At 39.0% G+C, this 25165-nt stretch overlaps 1 protein-coding gene across 2 annotated transcripts in view; it reads left to right on the forward strand.

The window, feature by feature from the left end:
* PLPPR5 (phospholipid phosphatase related 5) overlaps window positions 1–25165 on the forward strand; it is a 135969-nt gene that overhangs the window by 79331 nt on the left and 31473 nt on the right. Inside the window, exons 4-5 of one of the 2 annotated variants that reach the window (XM_027536427.1) lie at window positions 10269–10445; window positions 21384–21518. In XM_027536427.1, coding sequence (XP_027392228.1) covers window positions 10269–10445; window positions 21384–21518 — 312 coding nt within the window. The remainder of the gene's footprint in view (window positions 1–10268; window positions 10446–21383; window positions 21519–25165) is intronic. The other variant, XM_027536426.1, reaches the window with a different exon arrangement.

The following is a 25165-nucleotide window of genomic DNA, read 5'->3' on the forward strand; positions in this document are numbered from 1 at the left end:
ACAGAGGATGAGATGGCTGGATGGCATCACTGACTCGATGGACATGAGTCTGAGTGAACTCCGGGAGCTGGTGATGGACAGGGAGGCCTGGCATGCTGCGATTCATGGGGTCGCAAAGAGTCGGACACGACTGAGCGACTGAACTGAACTGATGTACTAATGAGAAACTGAGAGAAGGAGAACTAGTTTGATAGATGTCAGCCTCACAGTTCAAAAGGGTTTTGACAAGGTGAAGTGCTATTTTGAAAACAATTATGAAATTTGATTTTTTTGAAAAAAACTCCAGGAATCCAGGATAAGAGGAACTTGGTAGGGCATTGGTCCATGTGAGGACTACAAACAATATGACCAGAAATGCTATGTAGTTATTTAAAAAAACAAAACCAAAATTAAAAAAAAAATCTGATTAAAGTAGTCAGTACTTGGATATCAGTTTAAAGAATCCAGTTCTAACCTAATTGTGGATTGTAGTTCCATGAGTAAAGACTATAGGGTGCAATTCAAATGAACTACTCATTTATGGTCAATTAATCTGTGACAAAGGAGGCAAGACTGTATAGTGGAGAAAAGACAGTCTCTTCAATAAGTGGCGCTGGGAAAACTGGATGGCTACAAGTAAAAGAATGAAACTAAACCATTCTCTAATAGTATACACAAAAATAAACTCAAAATGGATTAATGACCTAAATGTAAGACTGGACACTATAAAACTCCTAAAGGAAAACATAGGCAGAACACTCTTTGACATAAATTGCAGCAATATTTTTTTGGATCCATCTCCTAGAGTAATGGAATAAAAACAAAAATAAACAAATGGACCCAATTAAACTTAAAAGCTTTTGCATAGCAAAGGAAACCATAAGCAAAATGAAAAGACAACCTAAGGAATGGGAGAAAATATTTACAAATGATACTACCAACAAGGAATTGATTTTCAAAATATACAAAGAACTCATATAGCTTAATATCAAAGAATAATCCAATTGAAAAAAAATGGCCAGAAGACATTTCTGCAAAGAAGACATACAATGGCCAACAGGCACATGAAAAGATGCTCGACATTGCTAATTACGAGAGAAATGCAAATCCAGACTACAATGTGGTGTCACTTCACACCAGTCAGAATAGTGGTGATTAAAAAGTCTACAAATACTAAATGCTGGCGAGTGTGTGGAGAAAAGGGAACCCTCCTACACTATTGGTAGGAATGTAAATTGGTGCAGCTGCTATGAAGAATAATATGGGCGTTCCCTAAAAAACTAAACATAGAGTTACCATATGAGCCAGCAATCCCAGTCCTGTGCATACATCCAGAGAAAACTCTAATGTGAAAAGGTGTGTGCACCCCAGTTTTCATAGCAGTACTATTTTCAATAGCTAAGACATGGAAACAACCTCAGTGTCCACTGACAGATGAATGGATAAAGAAGATGTGGTGTATGAACACAATGGAATATTACTTGCCCATTATAAATGAAATGTCATTTGCAGCAATATAGATTATTTTAAGTAAAGTATGTCTGGAAAAGAAAGACAAGTGTTATATGATGTCACTTATATGTGAAATCTAAACAATGATATAGATGAGCTTACAGAACAGGAATGGACTCAGAGTGAAGTAAGCCAGAAGGAAAAACACCAATACAGTATACTAACGCATATATATGGAATTTAGAAAGATGGTAACAATAACCTTGTGTACAAGACAGCAAAAGAGACACTGATGTATAGAACAGTCTTATGGACTCTGTGGGAGAGGGAGAGGGTGGGAAGATTTGGGAGAATGGCATTGAAACATGTAAAATATCATGTATGAAACGAGTTGCCAGTCCAGGTTCGATGCACGATACTGGATGCTTGGGGCTGGTGCACTGGGATGACACAGAGGGATGGTATGGGGATGGAGGAGGGAGGTGGGTTCAGGATGGGGAACACATGTATACCTGTGATGGATTCATTTTGATATTTGGCAAAACTAATACAATTATGTAAAGTTTAAAAATAAAATAAAATTTAAAAAAAATTAAAAAAAAAAAAATCTATGGTTACCAAAGTGGTTGGCAGAAGGGTGATGGTGAAGGTGAATTAGGAGGTTGGAATTAACATATACACACTTCTATGTTTAAAATAAACAAGGACCTACTGTAAAGCACAGGAAACTATATTCAGTATCATTTGAAACCATATATATATATATATATGCACTTTTACTGCACCGGGTATCAAGCATTTTGTGTGTGCTTAGTTGCTCAGTCATGTCTGACTCTGTGCAACCCCATGGACTGTAGCCCACCAGGCTCTTTTGTCCATGGGGATTCTCCAGGCAAGAATACTGGAGTGTGGTTGCCATTTCCTCCTCCAGGGGATCTTCCCAACCCAGGGATCAAACCCAGGTCTCCCACATTGCAGGTGGATTCTTTACCATCTGAGCCCTTATATATAAAGAAATATATATAGAAATGGATGGATGAAATCAAGGCCTTTTAGTTTGTAGTAAAGAAAAGGCAAAGGCTAAGAGAGTTCATGATAATTACCTGCAAATAATTAGTGGATCTTTTAAGGAAAAGAGCATGCAAGGGAGGGAAAATGGCAAAATAGCATAAGGAAAAAGTGAAAAAGTATGAAAGCAAGAGAAGAATGTGGGTTTTCCATGCTTAGCCACGATGCTGCCAGAGCCCCGATGATCTCTGCTCACCAGGCAATTCTGCAGCAAAACGTAGTGTAGTCGGTCTGGGTCCTGCTGTATTCTCCAGTCTGACGTGACTGAACCGCTGCAGTACTAAGAGCTTACTGTGCACTATCACTGTGCTAAGTACTTTACCTGTATTATGTCATTTAATTCTTTCCACACTGCCTGGTAATATTTCTATCATTTGCATTTTATGCATCAGATCAGATCAGTCGCTCAGTCGTGTCCGACTCTTTGCGACCCCATGAATCGCAGCACGCCAGGCCTCCCTGTCCATCTCCAACTCCCGGAGTTCACTCAGACTAACGGCCATTGAGTCAGTGATGCCATCCAGCCATCTCATCCTCTGTTGTCCCCTTCTTCTCTTGCCCCCAATCCCTCCCAGCATCAGAGTCTTTTCCAATGAGTCAACTCTTCGCATGAGGTGGCCAAAGTACTGGAGTTTCAGCTTTAGCATCATTCCTTCCAAAGAAATCCCAGGGCTGATCTCCTTCAGAATGGACTGGTTAGATCTCCTTGCAGTCCAAGGGACTCTCAAGAGTCTTCTCCAACACCACAGTTCAAAAGCATCAATTCTTAGGCACTCAGCCTTCTTCACAGTCCAACTCTCACATCCATACATGACCACATGAAAAACCATAGCCTTGACTAGATGAACCTTTGTTGGCAAAGTAATGTCTCTGTTTTTGAATATGCTATGTAGGTTGGTCATAACTTTCCTTCCAAGGAGTAAGCATCTTTTAATTTCATGGCTGCAGTCACCATCTGTAGTGATTTTGGAGCCCAGAAAAATAAAGTCTGACACTTTTTCCACTGTTACCCCATATATTTCCCATAAAGTTATGGGGCTGGATGCCATGATCTTCGTTTTCTGAATGTTGAGCTTTAAGCCAACTTTTTCACTCTCCACTTTCACTTTCATCAAGAGGCTTTTGAGTTCCTCTTCACTTTCTGCCATAAGGGTGGTGTCATCTGCATATCTGAGGTTATTGATATTTCTCCCGGCAATCTTGATTCCAGCTTGTGTTTCTTCCAGTCCAGCGTTTCTCATGATGTACTCTGCATAGAAGTTAAATAAACATGATGACAATATACAGCCTTGACAAACTCCTTTTCCTATTTGGAACCAGTCTGTTGTTCCATGTCCAGTTCTAACTGTTGCTTCCTGACCTGCATACAAATTTCTCAAGAGGCAGATCAGGTGGTCTGGTATTCCCATCTCTTTCAGAATTTTCCACAGTTTATTGTGATCCACACAGTCAAAGGCTTTGGCATAGTCAATAAAGCAGAAAAAGATGCTTTTCTGGAACTCTCTTGCTTTTTCCATGATCCAGCAGATGTTGGCAGTTTGATCTCTGGTTCCTCTGCCTTTTCTAAAACCAGCTTGAACATCAGGAAGTTCACAGTGCACGTATTGCTGAAGCCTGGCTTGGAGACTTTTGAGCATTACTTTACTAGCGTGTGAGATGAGTGCAATTGTGCGGTAGTTTGAGCATTGTTTGGCATTGCCTTTCTTTGGGATTGGAATGAAAACTGACCTTTTCTAGTCCTGTGGCCACTGCTGAGTTTTCCCAATTTGCTGGCATACTGAGTGCAGCACTTTCACAGCATCATCTTTCAGGATTTGGAATAGCTCAACTAGAATTCCATCACCTCCACTAGCTTTGTTTGTAGTGATGCTTTCTAAGGCCCACTTGACTTCACATTCCAGGATGTCTGGCTCTAGGTCAGTGGTCACACCATCATGATTATCTGGGTCGTGAAGATCTTTTCTGTACAATTCTTCTGTGTATTCTTGCCATCTCTTCTTAATATCTTCTGCTTCTGTTAGGTCCATACCATTTCTGTCCTTTATCGAGCTCATCTTTGCATGAAATGTTCCTTTGGTATCTCTGATTTTCTTGAAGAGACCCCTAGTCTTTCCCATTCTGTTGTTTTCCTCTAGTTCTTTGCACTGATCGCTGAAGAAGGCTTTCTTATCTCTTCTTGCTATTCTTTGGAACTCTGCATTCAGATGTTTATATCTTTCCCTTTCTCCTTTGCTTTTCGCTTCTCTTCTTTTCACAGCTATTTTATGCATAACGAGTTCAAAATAGGTTGAATAACTTGTTTAAGTAAGTGGCAGAGCTGGGACTCAACCCAAAACTCTTTGATTCTAGAGCAAGTGATCTAATCACTGGGCCACAGTTCTCTCTTATAGGTCATTTTTACAAATTCCAGTCCATTTATTCATTCACACATGAAGCAGATATTGATTCATTATAGTAGTTTTCTTTTTAAACCATGACAAAGTACCACAAACATAGGGGCTTAAAAACAACGCTAAGTTATAATCCTAGAGTTCTGTAGATCTGAAGCCCAGTGTGGTCTCACTGGGCTAAACTGAAGGTTTCAGCCTGGCTGCATCCCTTCAAGAGGCTCTAAAGAGAATTTATTTCTTACCTTTCCAGATCTCAGAGGATATCTGAATTCCTTGGTTAGTGGCTCCCTTTCTCCATCATCAAAGACAATATCATAGCATCTTCAGGTCTCTTTCTGACTAAAGCTAGGGAAGGTTATCCACTTTTAAACACTCATGTGATTAGGTGACCTATTTGCAGGTTCCCAGGATTAGAGCTTCAGCATTGTTAGAGAGCTCATATTCTTTGTATCACAGGTCCATTCTGTGATAGAAAGTTCAAGTTTTGATTCAGGCAATATGAGATAGGAGGAGAAGGACAATAGCAAGTAAACAAATGCATATGCAAGACATTTTCTGATAGTGATGTGTATTTTCTGACAAAAGTTCAAAATTTCACTTTACCCCAAGCATGCTGTTTATACATTCACTCATTCAACATTTTTGAGTACCTTCTATGTAAAAGGAGTTCTGTGCATTTCAAGTGGGCTTCCTTGGTGACTCAGTGGTAAAAGAATCTACCTGCCAATTCAGGAGACACGGAGTTGATCCCTGGGTTGGAAAGATCCCATGGAGAAGGAAATGGCAACCCACTCTAATATTCTTGCCTGGGAAATCTCATAAACAGATGAGTCTGGTGGGCTGTAGTCCACGGGATCACAAAGGAGTTGGACTTGACTTAGTGACTAAACCATGACAACAGCAATGAATTTCAGATAGAATTGTGAATGGACAGAGGTTTTACTCTGATGGAATATTCTCATAGAGGCAACAGATAAGCATACATACACAAAGTAGAGAACATGATTTTTAGATAGTGGCAAATGCTATGAGGGAAATACTCCATGCTCATTCTCCTGTACCTTTGCATTTTTCATGTATTCCCTCTTTTATTTAGTTTAATATTTATTTCAAGTGCTTACAGTGTTTCAGGCAAAGTACTAACTAAGCACAAGTTAGTACAGAACACAGATCTGGCTTATATGTCATTAGTGTAGTGAAGGGAACAAATTAGTATAAAACATGGATTGCGGTGAGTGCTGTGGGGATGATGCAGGTATTGGGAGACATACAGGGGGCCATGGGTGCTCTGCCTGGGTCTAGGACAACTTTTCCCCCCACTTCCTCTTCACTGAGAACTCATGCTCATCCTTCTGGATATAACCTAGATGGCTTCTCTTTGAATAACAGTTTCAGGTTTATACTAAGTGCTTAACACAAACATTTGTGTTTTTATTTTTGTTTTATAATAGTATTGTTTTTAAAATTACACAGTGCTTTCTCAGTTTACCCAAGAGACCGATGATTATTCTTACAGTTGTGTCCATTCACATTACTACATGACATGGGCATTGTGATTGTGGAGTGAAAGTGTTAAGTCGCTCAGTCATGTCCAGTTCTTTGTGACCCCATGGACTATAGCCCACCAGGCTCTTCGGTCCATAGAATTCTCCAGACAAGATTACTGGAGTGGGTAGCCATTCCCTTTTCCAGGAGATCTTCCCAATCTAGGGATCAAACCTGGGTTTCCTGCATTGCAGGTAGATTCTTTACTGTCTGAGCCACCAGGGAAGCCTGGGCTTTGTTATTATATTTTAGTAAAAGCACTCAAGTAAGCAAAACCCCTTTATATATGTGTCAATTATTGTATACAATGTAGAAACAAGGGAAAAGGTGTTGAAGAATATACCCCAGCTGTTAGCAGATAGCAAATGACCAGTTTTGGCTTTCTGCATTTGGGCAAATAGACATTTGTGGGATGGATGAATAAGAACTGCCCAATTATGGCTAAATGGCTTGGCTTATAAGGTAGCGAGCATCCACTGAGGACTGAACAGATACCATCCTGCTCAAATCATACACCCTTCTGCTTGTGTTTTATTTTAGTTACATTTTGACATCTGGTTAACCTAGATGGTTTCATAACTGAATTAAAAACCAAGAGAGCATAAATAATCAATTTCTGTCCTGCATCCAACTTGCTTAATAGTTTCTTATGCCATAATTTCCTTTTCTGCAAATTAGGGATAATAGACCTTCTGAAAGGATAACACAATTAGACTGGTTAAAAGGCAGTCATATTCATAAGTACTAGGGAACCAGAAAGTTTTCTAGTATGTATAAGTGAAAACTGAAAATTTTCTTTTGTGACATCCATGCCAACTGAAAAAAATCTGTGCATTATAAAGGATTATGATCCACTTTAAAGTTGAAAGTATTTGAACAAATGTCACCCTTCTTTCATAACCCTTTGCATTCAGTTTTCTTCTCTTCTGGTTCTGGACATTAAGTGGGATCTGTTGGAAGAAGAGCGAAATCTCAGGCTATTCCTATTATAGAAGCTCCTTCATTGAGTTTGCATAGTGACCAGGCTGTATCCTAGGGCCGCTTATAAACAATACTTGAGTCATAGAACTTAGGAATGAATTGAAATTTAAGCGAAACTTAAGAGGATCATAGCCCAAGCTCAAGGATTACTAATAAGCCAACACAACTTGGACAAGTAAGGCCTGAGCTCTATCTGAGGTGGCCTCTGGAGATGAAGGAGAAGGCAAATACTTTCCAAAGTCATATAGATTCTATAGAAGATTTTCTACACAAACCACACTTATACCATTTCCTACTTCTCCCTAATAGTAGAGTACAGATGTAGCCTCACCCCTATGTGCTCTGCTGGCCTTCTTTCCCCTGTTTTTAATTTTATTTCTCTTGCATTCACTGATACTTAGTTTATGTCCACTGGCCATTTTTTTCCAGGCAAGAAATTAATCAAGAGAGAAAGGAAGGGTGGAGGCACCAAAATGCTCTATCCTTACTTCCCTTTGACATCTCTCTTTCTCAAAAGTACCACCCTCAGTAGTCAAATTGCGTATTCTTTATAATAAGCTTTATCTTGAGTCAATTTTTTTATCTGTCAAATGAAGGTAATGATGATATCTTACAGTTATTTTGAGGACTTCATAAGTAAAATGCTTAGAACATTGTCTTGAACAGACATCGCTCATGAAAATCATAGCTCTAATGATTATTAGCATATTAATATTATTCAGTTATCATTTCATATTCATTTTGTTTTAATAAGGATGGTTGTCTTTTAGTGTTCTGACAGATATGAAGAAATGCAAAGGTAAGAAGTCAGTAATGAGTCAGAAAATCTCACTAGCAGCTTAAATTTCACTCCCTGTTTATATGCGTGAGTCAAATAAGAAACTACTCTACTAGATGCATCACTGGAAACCTGAAGTGGTGTGATATTCTTGTCTTCTTACTCATGTGGGCAGATCTCTTTAATATATTCTCTTGGAATGGCAAAAGCATCCTTTTCTCTTCTCATCTCCTCCTATTTCTCTCTCATGTCTACTTATTCTTCTTAACTGAGATTATTCAGCTCTTCTAAGCACAGGCTTAGAATACACAGACGTAGCTCTGAAGGTCATATGCCAAAATGAAGATAATCCAGCTTTTTAAATTTATTTCCTAGAGCATTGAGACCTAAGATAGTTTGCAAAAGGCTAGGACTTGGCTAGATAGAAACCTTGTATCATATGAACTGTTTAAATATTCATAGTGTGTACTGGCAGCTAACAGGGCTACAAACTTTGCCCAGAAAAAAAAAAAAGAAAAAAGAATTACTGAATTTCATAGCATCCAAAAATGGCTGCCATGGACTAAAAGCTTAAGTGCTGATTTTGGTTTAATCTCTTAGTCAAATATATATTTTTTTTATTCAACTGAGGACAATAGGCAAGTGGTTATATGCATTTGTAAGTATTTTTCTGACTATATTATCAGTATCAGATTCTGACATTAATGTCATAAAAACTTATTGTACTGTGAAAGCCATCTCTTTAATAATTACTAGTGACTTGAAATAGGGGCTTCCCTGATGGCCCAGACAGCAAAGAATCCTCCTGCAATATAGGAGACTAGGGTTCAATGCCTGCGTCAGAAAGGTTCCTCAGGAGAAGGGAACGGCCACCTCCTCCAGTGTTCTTGTTGGAGTATCCCAAGAACAGAGGAGCCTGGCAAGCTACAGTCCTTGGGGTCACAAAGAATTGGACACAACTGAGCAACTAAACACACACATGGTGACTTGAAATAACTGACACATTCCTTCACAGTCAACAGATTCACTTCTATAGAAATGCATATAGGAAATTATGAGCAGTTGAGCTATAAAATAAATCAAATTGGGGAAGAACTGCGTTTCTTGACATGGTGTCTCGCAACTTGAAAAGATTTCATTCTGTGCAACCAGCTGACACTTACACGTTCTTCATTAGCATATATGAAGATGCCAAAAATGTAGGTGTTTACTGCTTATTTTGGTTTAACTGACACATTTCTCCCATATAATTAAGGGTTTTTTGTTGTTGTTCTTATACTGGTTGATAAAATTTGTTAAAGTATTTTCACAATTTCAGATAACAGCATAAAAGTAAATGTTTGTACTGTAATGAACTTTAAATTCTTTTTTCCAAGTAAGATCTATTTAGTGAAATCCACTTGATTTTGTTTTTTATAGATATGCTCACAAGTTTGATTTTTATAAAATATGTGTGCACTCTCAGTAGCCAGTCCTGTCCAACTCTTTGTAATACTGTGGATTGTAGCCCACCAGGCTCCTCTGTCCATGTGATTTCCCAGGCAAGAATACTGGAGTGGGTTGCCATTTCATCCTCCAGGGGATCTTCCCAACCCAGGGATCAAACCCACACCTCCTGCATCTCCTGCATTGGCAAGCGGATTCTTTACCACTGAGCCGCCTGAGAAGCCCCTTTTTAAAGTGTTCATCCTCTCAATTTGGTATACACAAATGTAAACATTAGAAACATTCATTAGTTTTCCCTTTCCAATAGTATTTATATAAAATGTAAATTCAGATAAAATGAGAGTAAGTAATTAAAAGTTTATGAAAAGTGACTTGGAATGTCTGCAACTCAATATCTTAAATGATTAATGTTACATAAGAATTGACCATTACTTAATATAAGGTAAGTACAATTAACTAATCACTACTTTTAAACTCTACTTTTAAGAAACTTCTTCAAAAAATGTATAAACTGTAGTTAATTATTTGAATTATATAAATATATCGGTTCCTATAAATATGTGTGTACAGATACATGTATAAGGTGTATATCAAGGAAATACATTCACGCTTTTTGTTTGCTATTTCAGATGTACATTACCAACACAATCAAAGCCAAAGGAACAAGACTTGCTAAGCCCGTTTTATGCCTAGGCTTAATGTGTTTGGCTTTTCTTACTGGACTCAACAGAGTTGCAGAATATCGAAATCATTGGTCTGATGTGATAGCAGGCTTTCTGGTTGGAATATCTATAGCAGTATTTCTTGTAAGTACAAATTTCTTTACACATAATTTATTTCTTAATTAATGTGTATAACCACCTAGTAGACAATACAGGTGTGAATCACTGGGTTTAGCTTTTGAAAGGTGTCTATGAAATGGAAATACGTATGTTTTAAATCACTCATTTCTTTCTTCTCCTTCATTTGTTCTGCCTAAAGTCAGGCTTGGGGTGAAAAGTGCGTATTTTCTACTTTTAAAAGTGAAGAGAATATTTTCATGCAAAGTGGAATGGGGCTAAAAAAACACTCATACCTCCCTAGATGTTTTTTCTTTTGAATTTATTTTTTGATTGGAGGAAAATTGCTTTATAATATTGTGTTGGTTTCTGTAGTACAACAATGCAAACCAATCATAATTTATACACACACACACACATATCCCTTTCCTGTTGAGCCTCCCTCCCCAGCCCCCTCATCCCACCCCTCTAGGTAATCACAGAGCACCAGGCTGGGCTCCCTGTGTTATATAACATCTTCCTACTATTTTACACATGATAGCATGTATATGTCAGTGCTACTGTCTCAATTTGTCCTGTCCTGTCTTTCCCCCAATGTGTCCACAAGTCTGTTCTTTACATTTGCATTTCCATTCCTTCCCTACAAATGGGTTTTTAAGACTGGTTTATTTGAATGTTTAAAAAATTTCCTCAGGGCACTTAGCGTCCTGAAGTATGTAGAGTATCCCAAAGTGCCCTGGTGCCTCCAAACAGCCCTCTCCTGAGCTGCCAAGTCTGTGAACCTGATAACAGGTGAACCTCACTTGTGAGATGAACCGGTCGCCTTCAGTGACTGAAAATCCATGGAGAGTTTCCAAGGCAATATCACTCAAATCAGATTTTGCCAGGGAGTGAAGAGCATACACAGTGACTCCTAATGAGGCAAGCCTGCCATCTCTACTTCTGTGATAAAAATCTCCTTGGACTATTTCTGTAAATTTTAGTTCTGTAGGTTTAGTTGTTTCAATCTGGCTTTCAGTTCAGCTCAGTCGCTCATGTGTTCAACTCTTTGTGACCCCATGAACCAAAACACACCAGGCCTCCCTGTCCATCACCAACTGCCGGAGTTCACCCAAACTCATGTCCATCGAGTCGGTGATGCCATCTACCATCTCATCCTTTGTCGTCCCCTTCTCCTCCTGCCCTCAATCTTTCCCAGCATCAGGGTCTTTTCAAATGAGTCAGCTCTTCACATCAGGTGGCCAAAATATTGGAGTTTCAGCTTTAGCATCAGTCCTTCCAATGAACACCCAGGACTGATCTTCTTTAGGATGGACTGGTTGGATCTCCTTGCAGTCCAAGGGACTCTCAAGAGTCTTCTCCAACACCACAGTTCAAAAGCATCAATTCTTTGGCTTTAGACTTAATTAATCCTTTATAGGTATGGATACGCAACATTTTTGTTGTAGTTGTTGTTTAGTCTCTAAGTCATGTCCAACTCTTTTGTGACCCTATGGACTATAGCCCACCAGGCTCATCTGTCCGTGGGATTTCCCATGCAAGAATACTGGAGTGTGTTGCCATTTCATTCTCCAGGGGACCTTCCTGACCCAGGGATCAAACCAATGTCTCCTGCACTGGCAGGTGAATTCTTTACTGCTGAACCACAGGGAAGCCCGATGTAACATTTTACCTAGATGGAAAAAGGTGTAGACTACTGAATAAATCAAAACGTACTTTTGCATTGACACATTGCAAGAAACAGTTTATATTTTAATTACATTTAAATTGTTTCTCAGGAGTAACTTTCTTTCTTCAGCTTCTTTTCACTAGTTTATAACAGTACGTTAAAGCTTATACAGACTTTTCCAGCTACCAATGATTTGCACACTGTATGTGCCGGGCATTTTATATAGGTTATTTCTTCTAGACTTCTTGTGGTAAAAGTAGTGACTATATCCTGATCCCTTTCTAGACCGTTTTCTATTTTTCTTTCTGATGCCTTTCCTTGCTGTGTCCAAGGTCCCTTGGAAACTTAGGCTTACCTTCCCTACCCCCAGAGATATCCTGTAGCCTCATGCAAACAGGGGCCCAAGCATGGCCCCAAACCTTTCCCTTGCTTTCACTTAAGACAGTTGAAACAGGCTAACTTTTTATAAAACAAACAAAAAAAATGCTTCACATAAATCCTAAGAAAATAATCATAGGCACAGCAAACAGCATGCCAAAAGTTGAAGCATCAAAGCACTAGCGTCAGACGTAACTGAATTTTTAGTCCGTGGGTCTGGAACATCTTGGCTGGTATTTCATCAGGCTTCATCTCCTCTTGTGGCTGTGGCCATCTTCCCTTGACTGCCAGTGAACATTGTGATACCTTGCAAGGTTAAGCCTAGAGCACTCATATCTTCCTTTCGCTTCCTCGTCTGAGAACCATGTGGGGAATGATGAATTGGACTAGGGGTCCCCCTTGAGCTCAAGACTCTCTTACTGCACATATTCAGAACCTTCCATAGGGCCCTTCAACCATTCCCATGCATCCAGGGAAAGGACCTTATAAAAAGGTCATATGGAAGTGCTTTAACCGTGTAATGGCTAAACAAGCTTTTATGCATAAAAATAGTGTTTCTGATTTTACTGTGTCAGTGTAAAAGTATGTTTTGCTTTATACAATGGTCTCCTCCTAAACCCATAGGAGGAGAAGATGAGGTGCCAGCAAAGATGTTCCAGACCCATGGAGCTGAAATGCAGTTACATCTGACAATAGTGCTTGTTAAAGGGGCCTGCAAAGGGGTCATAAATATGACTTGGCTTCTCTGGGAATCTGTTGCTGGAGTCAGACAGTAATGGCCAGTCTATTCCCTCAAACATTCCCTCCTTTTCTTCTTTCATGAAACAAACATTTACTGAGACCCTACTCTAATCCAGGCATTGTGCTTGGTACTGGGAATAAGTACATGAAAAGGATACAATCCAGGTACTTAAATAGATTGCAGTCAGGTGGGACGAGATGGACATGAAGAGTTCTATAGAGGATGAACGTAATGGTAGATGTATGGTACATATACTCAAGAGATCTACTCTGTTTGAATTAGGGACAAATCAGAAAGAAGAGACAATATATAAACTTGAAGAGTTTGTAAAGCAGAAAGGTGTAGCTTGGGGCATAAGGAATGAAGGGCAAAGAGCACAGTGCACTGGCAATATGAAACGTATCATAAAATAAGCATGTATGAAGCCCCTAATGTATTCTAGGCCGAAGGCACAGTATGCATCTGGCACCCAGAAATGATACCAGTCGTCCAAGATGGGTGACAAGAAGGGGAATGAAGAAGCACACAGGGGACAGCCTGAGCCTTGTGTGCTATGACAGTAATTTGGGCTCTTAAAAATGTAGGTGATTTGGCAGCCTCTGTCAGCTCCCAGACAGCTGAAACAGAAAAAGTCTGGTTGAATCTCATCCTCACTATCTACTCAATTTGTGCCCTTAAGCAATTTACCTAACCTCAGTTTCTTCCTCTTTAAAAAAGGTTCAGTTCAGTTCAGTTCAGTCGCTTCGTCGTGTCCGACTCTTTGCAACCCCATGAACTGTAGCACGCGAGGCCTCCCTGTCCATCACCAACTCCAGAGTTTACCCAAACTCATGTCCATCGAGTTGGTGATGCCATCCAGCCATCTCATTCTGTCATCCCTGTCTCCTCGTGCCCCCAATCCCTCCCAGCATCAGGGTCTTTTCCAGTGAGTCAACTCTTCGCATGAGGTGGCCAAAGTATTGGCGTTTCAGCTTCAGCATCAGTCCTTCCAATGAACACCGAGGACCAACTCCTTTAGAATGGACTGGTTGGATCTCCTTGCAGTCCAAGGGACTCTCAAGAGTTTTCTCCGACACCACAGTTCAAAAGTATCAATTCTTCGATGCTCAGCTGTCTTCACAGCCTAACTCTCACATCCATACATGACCACTGGAAAAACCATAGCCATGACTAGATGGACCGTTTGTTGGCAAAGTAATGTGTCTGCTTTTTAATATGCTGTCTAGGTTGGTCATAACCTTCCTTCCAAGGAGTAAGGATCTTTTAATTTCATGGCTGCAATCACCATCTGCAGTGATTTTGGAGCCCAAAAAAATAAAATCTGACAGTTTCCACTGTTTCCCCATCTATTTCCCATGAAGTGACGGGACCAGATGCCATGATCTTCGTTTTCTGAATGTTGAGCTTTAAGCCAACTTTTTCACTCTCCACTTTCACTTTCATCAAGAGGCTTTTGAGTTCCTCTTCACTTTCTGCCATAAGGGTGGTGTCATCTGCATATCTGAGGTTATTGATATTTCTCCCAGCAATCTTGATTCCAGCTTGTGCTTCTTCTAGCCCAGGGTTTCTCATGATGTACTCTGCATAGAAGTTAAATAAGCAGGGTGACAATATACAGCCTTGACGTACTCCTTTTCCTATTTGGAACCAGTCTGTTGTTCCATGTCCAGTTCTAACTGTTGCTTCCTGACCCGCATATAGGTTTCTCAAGAGGCAGGTCAGGTGGTCTGGTATACCCATCTCTTTCAGAATTTCCCACAGTTTATTGTGATTCACACAGTCAAAGGCTTTGGCATAGTCAATAAAGCAGAGATGTTTTTCTGGAACTCTCTTGCTTTTGCGATGATCCAGCGGGTGTTGGCAATTTGATCTCTGGTTCCTTGCCTTTTCTAAAACCAGCTTATACATCTGGAAGTTTACAGTTCACATATTGCTGAAGCCTGGCTTGGAGAATTTTGAGCATTGCTTTACTAGTGTGTGAGATGAGTGCAATTGTGCAGTAATTTGAGTATTCTTTGGCATTGCCTTTCTTTGGGAATGGAATGAAAACTGACCTTTTCCAGTCCTGTGGCCACTGCTGAGTTTTCCCAATTTGCTGGCATATTGAGTGCAGCACTTTCATAGCATCATCTTTCAGGATTTGGAATAGCTCAACTAGAATTCCATCACCTCCACTAGCTTTGTTTGTAGTGATGCTTTCTAAGGCCCACTTGACTTTACATTCCAGGATGTCTGGCTCTAGGTGAGTGATCACACCACCGTGATTATCTTGATCTTGAAGATCTTTTTTGTACAGTTCTTCTGTGTATCCTTGCCACCTCTTCTTAATATCTTCTGCTTCTGTTAGGTCCACACCATTTCTGTCCTTTATCGAGCTCATCTTTGCATGAAATGTTCCTTTGGTATCTCTGATTTTCTTGAAGAGATCCCTAGTCTTTCCCATTCTGTTGTTTTCCTCTATTTCTTTGCGTTGATCACTGAAGAAGGCTTTCTTATCTCATCTTGATATTCTTTGGAACTCTGCATTCAGATGTTTATATCTTTATTTTTCTCCTTTGCTTTTCACTTCTCTTCTTTTCACAGCTATTTGTAAGGCCTCCTCAGACAGCCATGTTTCTTTTTTTGCATTTGTTTTCCATGGGGATGGTCTTAATCCCTATCTCCTGTACAGTTTCACGAACCTCCGTCCATAGTTCATCAGGCACTCTGTCTGTTAGATCTAGTCCCTTACATCTGTTTCTCACTTCCACTGTGTAGTCATAAGGGATTTGATTTAGGTCATACCTGAATGGGCTAGTGGTTTTCCCTCCTTTCTTCAATTTAAGTCTAAATTTGGCAATAAGGAGTTAAATAAGGTTACAGTCTCCTTGAAGGATTGTTATACAGATTGATAATGTGTAAACGAAATGGTGTGTATGTTCAGTGCATGGCCACACGGATGACTGAAATAATTTTACAAATGAGAGATTGTTTACTTTCAGACGCTTTTACTCTGTGATAAGATTTGTGCTTTAAAAATATGTTTTCTGGAAAATAAAGTTCTAGGTGAGGATAGAGACAAGTAATGCAGATCCAGGGAAGTGGTGGATGGGCCTCTGATTGCACAGAGGGAGGGGAAGCTGGCTGGAGGTGGGATGGTTTGGAAGTTGATGAAACAGTGGAATTGATGAGGATGAAGTGGACAACAATCTATGATGATTTTCGAGTTTCTTATTTGGGCAACTAAGTAGAATATTTATTTCAAGCAGTGACTACAGCTCTGGCTTGCAATATCTTGGAGTGTTTTCAATTATTCTGCAGTGTGTGCAGATCACTAAGATGATTCCAAGATAAAATTAACACTAACCTACTCCAAGCCATTGTATGTCGGTTCAAGGCATTTGTGTCCCCTGTCACCCACATCCAATGTCTAGCATATGCCTTTGACTCACTCTCCTCCCTCATCCATCCCCACACCCAGTGATTCATCTAGTTGAAGCTCGTTTCCACTACAGAATCTTTCTCCCATGTCTTATTTCTTTGCTGTTCTGATCATCACTTCTTGATTGTAGAGATCTAACTGCTTACCTCTTCTATATCTATCGGTTCCTAGCTACCTTCTCACTTTAGACTCTCCTCCAAATGCCTTGCATGCTGCTTCATACACATGATAATATAATTCATTGCTAATAAAACAAACAGAAAACCAAGCTGCTTTCGTGCTGGATTAAATCAGACACTTCCATTGGGCTCCTGGGATCCTCCAGAATCTGGCTGCACTCTTCCTGGTCAAGTTTATGTTTCCCTTTTTTTTACAGTGGAAATCCCACACTTGGAATCCAGTCAGTTTTCTTCCTCTCTCACACACTCTGTCCAGCCTGCACATTGCCTCTGCTGGAATGCTCCTGTGTATATTTTAGAGAACAAAACAGGTGTGGGAGTCAGAAAAACCTAGATTGAATCCTGCTGTTGCCACTTTTTTTTGCCAGTTTTCCTCAATGTGATATTGACCATCCCACGTAGCTCCTTATTATTCCTAAAGTGTGGCCTCCCCTGAACTGTATTTAAAGTGATTACCTCTCCCCCGGACTCCTTTCCTCATTTCCTATTCACTTTTCTCCACTGCATGATTTTGAGTTTTGTCTTTTGCTCTCAAACCCTCTAGAATGTAAACCACTTACAGAGATGGTGTTTGTTTTAATCACTGTATATGCCCAGTGTTATATAGGAAGTTCTCAGGAGATATTTGATGAATGAATGAATGAACTGTTTTATTTATTTCCCAGAGCTCTTTTGAGGGTTAAGTGAAATCACATATGTAGTCAAGTCAGTCAATTGCATGGTACAGAGAAGGCTATGGATACCATACTCTTCACCTTTGATGACTTTATTATTGTATATTGATTCATATTATTTTATAAAAATGGACACCTCAAAGTACTTGCAAGAAAGATGGATATTACAGTGTCAGGCAGGATAATTCAAGTTTACTGACCAAAGCAAGAGCTTGTCAGGTTATCATGCATTTTCCTAATAGTAATAATAAAGAGTTATTTGAGTATTCTTTACTGCATTAACTCAATTAATCTTCACGCACGGTGAGACCCAATTATTATTGTCCTAGTTTTGCAGATAAAGCAGACAGATCTAGTTATATTAAATAATTTGCCTAGGCTCACAGAATTAGTAAATAAAAGAGCCCAGGATTAAGCCCCAGGCCTGGTTGACCCCAAAGCCCATGAACGTAACCCCATACAGCAGAGATGTTTTATTTGCCACAAGGAAGAGGCAAACTGACCACAAATGGATCAGATTAATTTATTATCACTACTGGAAAAAGAAAACAAAAATGTATATGTAATGGTGACTTATTACTAGTGTTATTTTTTGGAAGAGAGAGTAGAATTATACTCATGGAAACCACTAATGTAAAAATAGAATGTTTCTAAAGAAAGTCACTTTCAATTATATAGGAACATCAGAAAATTTGAGAATTTTTATCCTGGATTCATGCTCATTTATTAATCTGTTCATTCACCTGGCACTGAGAATAGAATAGTGATCAGAAAAAGAAGCATGTCTGCTTCCATGGAGATGATAACCTTGGAAGAGAATCACATCAACCAGAATGCTATGCTTGCAGATATATAATTTCATATAGAGATAGGTATTTCAGAGAAAAGAATCATAGGTCCTTGCCAGCAAATAAAAACAGCCTGGGATCAAGGAAGACTAATAAGGCGGTGATGCAGAGATGAGATATCACAGATGAATGAGATATGATGCCCAAAGACAGTGGAGATGAGTATTCCAAACAAAAGGAAGTGAAAGGAAACAGAAGGTGTTTGCAAAATAGAGAAAGAAGGCTGAAAGGTGGACCTGAGTTTACATTTTGAGAGGAATGAGAAGCCAAGCCACAAAATAGTTTTAAGGAGGTCGACATGATAAAATTTGCATTTTGGAAAGACCATTCTCACTTCTTTGTAGAGAGGGATTGGAGGGAGTCAAGATTGGATTTAGTCTTGAGAAAGCCATGCAGGAATTCAGGCAAGTAATGATGATTGCTTAGTCTTTCGAGTTGGTGTTCGAGATAGAACAAGGCAGATATAAGAAATCAAAATCTTTAGGAGGAAGAATTGAACAAATTGAATGACTGGTTGAGTACAAGAGGTGTTCAAGCTTTCAGCCACATGCAACTGCATTTGGGGATGAGGGGGAATTACCTTTCCCTGAGAGGATCCAGAAAAGGATCAAGGTTTGGAGTAGGGTCAGAAGATGGGCACATCTTGGGTTTTATTTTGAACGTTTGTTGAATTTTTCATACCTTTGACAACCAAAGAAATGGAACTGACCTTGCTGATCTGTCACAACCTCTTCACTTTCAAATTGAGAAAACTGAGACCCAGAGGACTGTCCAAGAACAGAACATGCAGACTCAGCCTCAAAAACCATGTCTATTGCTATTTCCTATGAGCATTTTTCTAATAGGAAGTCAATTTCATATTTGTGAATGTTACCAGACAAGACGTACTAAATATTTGAATATGATTCTAAGAAAGGTATGATAATTTCCTTCCTTATAATTTAAATAATAACAGTAATGAAGAGTAATCATTATGTTAATAGATGCTTTAATGAATATCTGCTATGTGTTAGGCATTTAAATATTTCACATGTGAATTCTTAGCTGCTTCAGTGGTGTTGTCCTGACCCTCAATTAAGGCAAAGAGATAACTGGTAATATCTTTCAGAGTTTTCTGAACCAAAATTAGTATAAAAAGCAATTATACTAATTTCAGTAGCCACTATTAAATCTGTTCTTCATCTAATGACTTCCATTTGTCTGTGTATATAGTTATTTCAGCAAATTTTAATTCAGAAGAATTTGTAGCAGTTTTTTTTCACCTGCTGATTTTCCATAAATTTATATAATATTAATGGTGCTTCCCAGGTGGCCATAGTGGTAAAGAACCCACTTGCTAATTTAGGAGGCATAAGAGACGAGGGTTTGATCCCTGGATTGGAAAGATCCCCTGGAGGAGGGCATGGCAGCCAACTCAAGTATTCTTGCCTAGAGAATCCCATGGACAGATGAGCCTAGTAGGCTACAGTCCATAGGGTCACAAAGAGTTGGACATAACTGAAGTGACTTAGCATGCATAATATTAATGCAAAGAAAATGTGTGTGTATGTATATTTCATGAAATGGGTATGAAACTGCTGTTTGTTATATTGTTGTTGGCTCAAATTCTTGATTATATCCTTTGCTGCTTCCACACCAAAATGGCAGAGCTGAATACTTGCTGCAGAGATTGTATACCCGCAAAACCAAAAATATGTCCTATCTACTCATTACAGACAAAATTTGCTGACCTCTACTTTAGGTCAGTTACTGTCTATTAGTCCTTTGCAGGCTCATCATTTGATAGAATGTTTATCAGGTACCCATTTCCAAATCTTTGCCATGACTTTACTCTAAAGATCTTGATGGTAGTGATGAAATTGAGTATTAAGTTATTAGGCTTTGATCTGTGCTTCTGATCTGTAATTATTCAAAGAATTGAAAGGTAATAAGTATATATCCATTTGCAAGGAAATTTTTTCTGAGATAAAGTTTAATAGTGTGTGTTATTTTGCAGATTTCAAAATTTAATTTAAAAGCTGGAGAACAATCAAGATGTATTGACCTTTGAAAATATTCAGTAATGAGCCCTACACTTTCCAGTGTGATCTGTGGAAAATATACAATGTAAACCTGTGATAGTATATTAAGCATTTATTTATTAAATGAATGTTAAGTTATAAACTAGCTACAAGTAAATTCTGTATTTCAGTTTGATAATAGAATATAAAACTCAGAAAAAGAAGGCTCAAGAATATCTTACCTACTAGTTCAGTATAAGCAATATAAGCAACTAATTTTCCTGTATTATTTAAATCACTAATTCTTGAAATTTGATCCACCTACATCAGAAGCTTTAGAAATGCCTTTTAAAAGTGGCAACTCCTAAACCTTATCCTTCTATCTATGAAAGCAGAATTTTTAGGAGACGCTTAGGAACGTCTTTTTTATTTAAGTACCAGAACTTTATTTTCGTGTACAGTAGAATATGAGAAATTCTGGTTTAGTATGGGATATAATCAATTGAAACAAGGGTCAGTTTGCTTTGTGTAAAAGGTCTTCTATTTTAGTGGTAGCCACGGTAAGCTGTTGTTGAAATGCCAAATATATATGGGATGTGATAATAGACAATAAACTAGGGTTAATGATGCTACTAAATTAGAAAGTGCCAATCATAGTAGGTGTATTATGAATGTAATGATCTTGAAGCAATGGGATATAATTAGCATTTAAATTAAGTTGTAGGTTAGCCACATTAAGGAAAGGTTAGCTTGCTATGAATTTTTATAAGGTTATGGTGTTATTTTTATCAGTTTGAGCATTGACTATAACCTAATTTAATGAAAATTTTGGAATAATAGCATTGTCATTATTAACTGAGCTACATATTAATTGATGAATACTCTTGAACACACTTGCACTGGACTACAAGATAAATTTGAATGTAAAGTTATAGACATGTAGTATTTAAGTCATGCCAATACTTTATTACTATGATTAATCAGGCTGCTCACAAAGATCATGTTTATAGGGAGCATGGCTATGTTTTAATTGTATTTTTTCCTGAAATTGTAGGTTGTATGTGTGGTAAATAATTTCAAAGGAAGACAACCAGAAAATGAGCATACACACACGGATAGCCTGGCACAGCTGCCAATGATAAGCATTCCTCGAGTAGAAAGTCCTTTGGAAAAGGTAACATCTGTACAGGTGATTCATAATTTAAATTCTAAAGTGCGATTGTTCTCTAGAGCAAATGAATAATTATTCTTGAGAGTTCTTTCACATTTTTTATTAGCTAAAATAAGCTCAGAGTCTAATGTGGTATTTAGCAAGAACTTAATCACTGAAGAGAACATCTTTGAAAAATGCGTATCACATAGAAAACATTTCTTGGAACCTCTCAGGCTTAAAAGTTGAGTCTGTACATGGACTGTGCTGTAATTTGCCATAGCTTTAAGATAAGGAACGTTATACAGTGGTCCCACGCATGGGCAAAATATAAGTTTTACTTGAGAATGTATACATTTTTAATAATACATATTCCATTTCTTCCATGCTTCATTTATATGAAAATCTGTGTAGTGTAACTGGCACATACTCAGGACTCAATAAATATTGTTAAATCTCAGTGTGTAAAGTTCTGGCCTCAGGGAAACACCAGTGTGCTTTCCTGATCAGGGAGGCCCTGAGGATCAGGCTGGGCTTAAGGGAGCCTGATGAGGTAGCACTTTGAGTAGCAGGTCAAGGCCTCATGGAACATAGCAATGAACAGAAAAACCAGGTTATAATAACTTTTCTTGAGACTTCTGTGAGCTAGATAGGTTAATATTTCTTAAGCGATGATGCATTCATGCATGTATGTAACTGGTTAAATGACTGCTCATTTAGTGACAGAGGGTTACTAATGGCTTCTCAGCCCTGTCCACATCCAGATTTTGATCAACATCTTAGATGAAGTTATTAATAGATGCTAATTTGGGGTTTAGATGGTATGAATCTGTGGAGGGGTCATAGAGGATACATGCTCAGTCATGTCTGACTCTTTGCAACCCCATGAACTGCAGTCCATGGGATTATCCTGGCAAGAATACAGAGGTGGGTTGCCATTTCCTACTCCAGAGGATCTTCCTTACCCAGGGATCGAACCCACGTCTCCTGCAGCTCCTACATTGACAGGTGGAGCCTTTACCACTGAGTCATTCACCTGGGAAGCCCCAGGTGAATCTGTGAGGGATAATTGATACATTGGATGAAATATTAAAAATTCTTGGAAGATTGCAATAAATGTACAAATAACAATTAACTAGAAATAAAGGAAGCATTTCATATTTGGACTTTAAAAAGTTCCTGTAGGGCAGGGTATGTCTACGTTAACTGCACAAATGCAAAACGCTCAGAGGGTTTAAGAGTCTACCATTCCGCATGGGTCAACAACATGATATGACTGCCAGAAGTTAATATAGTTTTAAGTCCCACTTAGGGAAAATGATATCCTGAATGAGGGATTGATGGTTTGCTTTCTCAGGTAAACTTGGTATACTGTGTACTACCCTTGGTGACATGGTTATCAGATGAACTTTGATTAAAACATAAAAGTTGACAGTAAATTTTTTTAAGTGAGTAAATAGATGTGTCTAAGATGCTGAGTAGAGTCAAAGTCATGAATTATGAGACTGGAAGGAACAAAAATATTGTTTAAAAAATAATAAGTTTATAGGAAAAGGAAACTCAAGAAAGAAGCAATAGCTTCCCATAAATATCTGAAGGACTGTTGTATGACAGAGGGATGCAATTTGTTTTATGGGATCTCAGAGATCACAATTCAGATCAGATCATATCAGTCGCTCAGTTGTGTCCGACTCTTTGCGACCCCATGAATCACAGCACGCCAGGCTTCCCTGTCCATCACCAACTCCCAGAGTTCACTGAGATTCACGTCCATCGAGTCAATGATGCCATCCAGCCATCTCATCCTATGTCGTCCCCTTCTCCTCCTGCCCCCAATCCCTCCCAGCATCAGAGGCTTAAGTTTCAGCTTTAGCATCATTCCTTCCAAAGAAATCCCAGGGCTGATCTCCTTCAGAATGGACTGGTTGGATCTCCTTGCAGTCCAAGGGACTCTCAAGAGTCTTCTCCAACACCACAGTTCAAAAGCATCAATTCTTCGGCGCTCAGCCTTCTTCACAGTCCAACTCTCACATCCATACATGACCACAGGAAAAACCATAGCCTTGACTAGACGGACCTTTGTTGGCAAAGTAATGTCTCTGCTTTTTAATGTACTGTCTAGGTTGGTCATAACTTTCCTTCCACGTAGCAAGCGTCTTTTAATTTCATGACTGCAGTCACCATCTATAGTGATTTTGGAGCCCCCCAAAATAAAATCTGACACTGTTTCCACTATTTCTCCATCTATTTCCCATGCAGTGGTGGGACCGGATGCCATGATCTTCGTTTTCTGAATGTTGAGCTTTAAGCCAACTTTTTCACTCTCCACTTTCACTTTCATCAAGAGGCTTTTGAGTTCCTCTTCACTTTCTGCCATAAGTGTGGTGTCATCTGCTATCTGAGGTTATTGATATTTCTCCCGGCAATCTTGATTCCAGTTTGTGTTTCTTCCAGTCCAGCGTTTCTCATGATGTACTCTGCATAGAAGTTAAATAAACAGGATGACAATATACAGCCTTGACGAACTCCTTTTCCTATTTGGAACCAGTCTGTTGTTCCATGTCCAGTTCTAACTGTTGCTTCCTGACCTGCATATGGGTTTCTCAAGAGGCAGGTCAGGTGGTCTGGTATTCCCATCTCTTGAAGAATTGTCCACAGTTTATTGTGATTCACACAGTCAAAAGCTTTGGCGTAGTCAATAAAGCAGAAATAGATGTTTTTTCTGGAACTCTCTTGCTTTTTCGATGATCCAGCAGATGTTGGCAATTTGATATCTGGTTTCTCTGCCTTTTCTAAAACCAGCTTGAACATCAGGAAGTTCACAGTTCACATATTGCTGAAGCCTGGCTTGGAGAATTTTGAGCGTTACTTTACTAACGTGTGAGATGAGTGCAATTGTGTGGTAGTTTGAGCATTCTTTGGCATTGCCTTTCTTTGGGATTGGAATGAAAACTGAGCTTTTCCAGTCCTGTGGCCACTGCTGAGTTTTCCAAATTTGCTGGCATATTGAGTGCAATACTTCATAGCATCATCTTTCAGGATTTGGAATAGCTCAACTGGAATTCCATCACCTCCACTAGCTTTGTTTGTAGTGATGCTTTCTAAGGCCCACTTGACTTCACATTCCAGGATGTCTGGCTCTAGGTCAGTGATCACACCATCGTGATTATCTGGGTTGTGAAGATCTTTTTTGTACAGTTCTTCTGTGTATTCTTGCCATCTCTTCTTAATATCTTCTGCTTCTGTTAGGTCCATACCATTTCTGTCCTTTATCAAGCTCATCTTTGCATGAAATGTTCCTTTGGTATCTCTGATTTTCTTGAAGAGATCCCTAGTCTTTCCCATTCTGTTGTTTTCCTCTATTTCTTTGCGTTGATCGCTGAAGAAGGCTTTCTTATCTCATCTTGATATTCTTTGGAACTCTGTATTCAGATGTTTATATCTTTCCTTTTCTCCTTTGCTTTTCGCTTCTCTTCTTTTCACAGCTATTTGTAAGGCCTCCTCAGACAGCCATTTTGCTTTTTTGCATTTCTTTTCTATGGGAATGGTCTTGATCCCTGTCTCCTGTACAATGTCACGAACCTCATTCCATAGTTCATCAGGCACTCTATCTATCAGATCTAGGCCCTTAAATCTATTTCTCACTTCCACTGTATAGTCATAAGGGATTTGATTTAGGTCATACC

Source organism: Bos indicus x Bos taurus, chromosome 3 (assembly GCF_003369695.1).
Source record: "Bos indicus x Bos taurus breed Angus x Brahman F1 hybrid chromosome 3, Bos_hybrid_MaternalHap_v2.0, whole genome shotgun sequence".
Taxonomy (NCBI): Eukaryota; Metazoa; Chordata; class Mammalia; order Artiodactyla; family Bovidae; genus Bos; species Bos indicus x Bos taurus.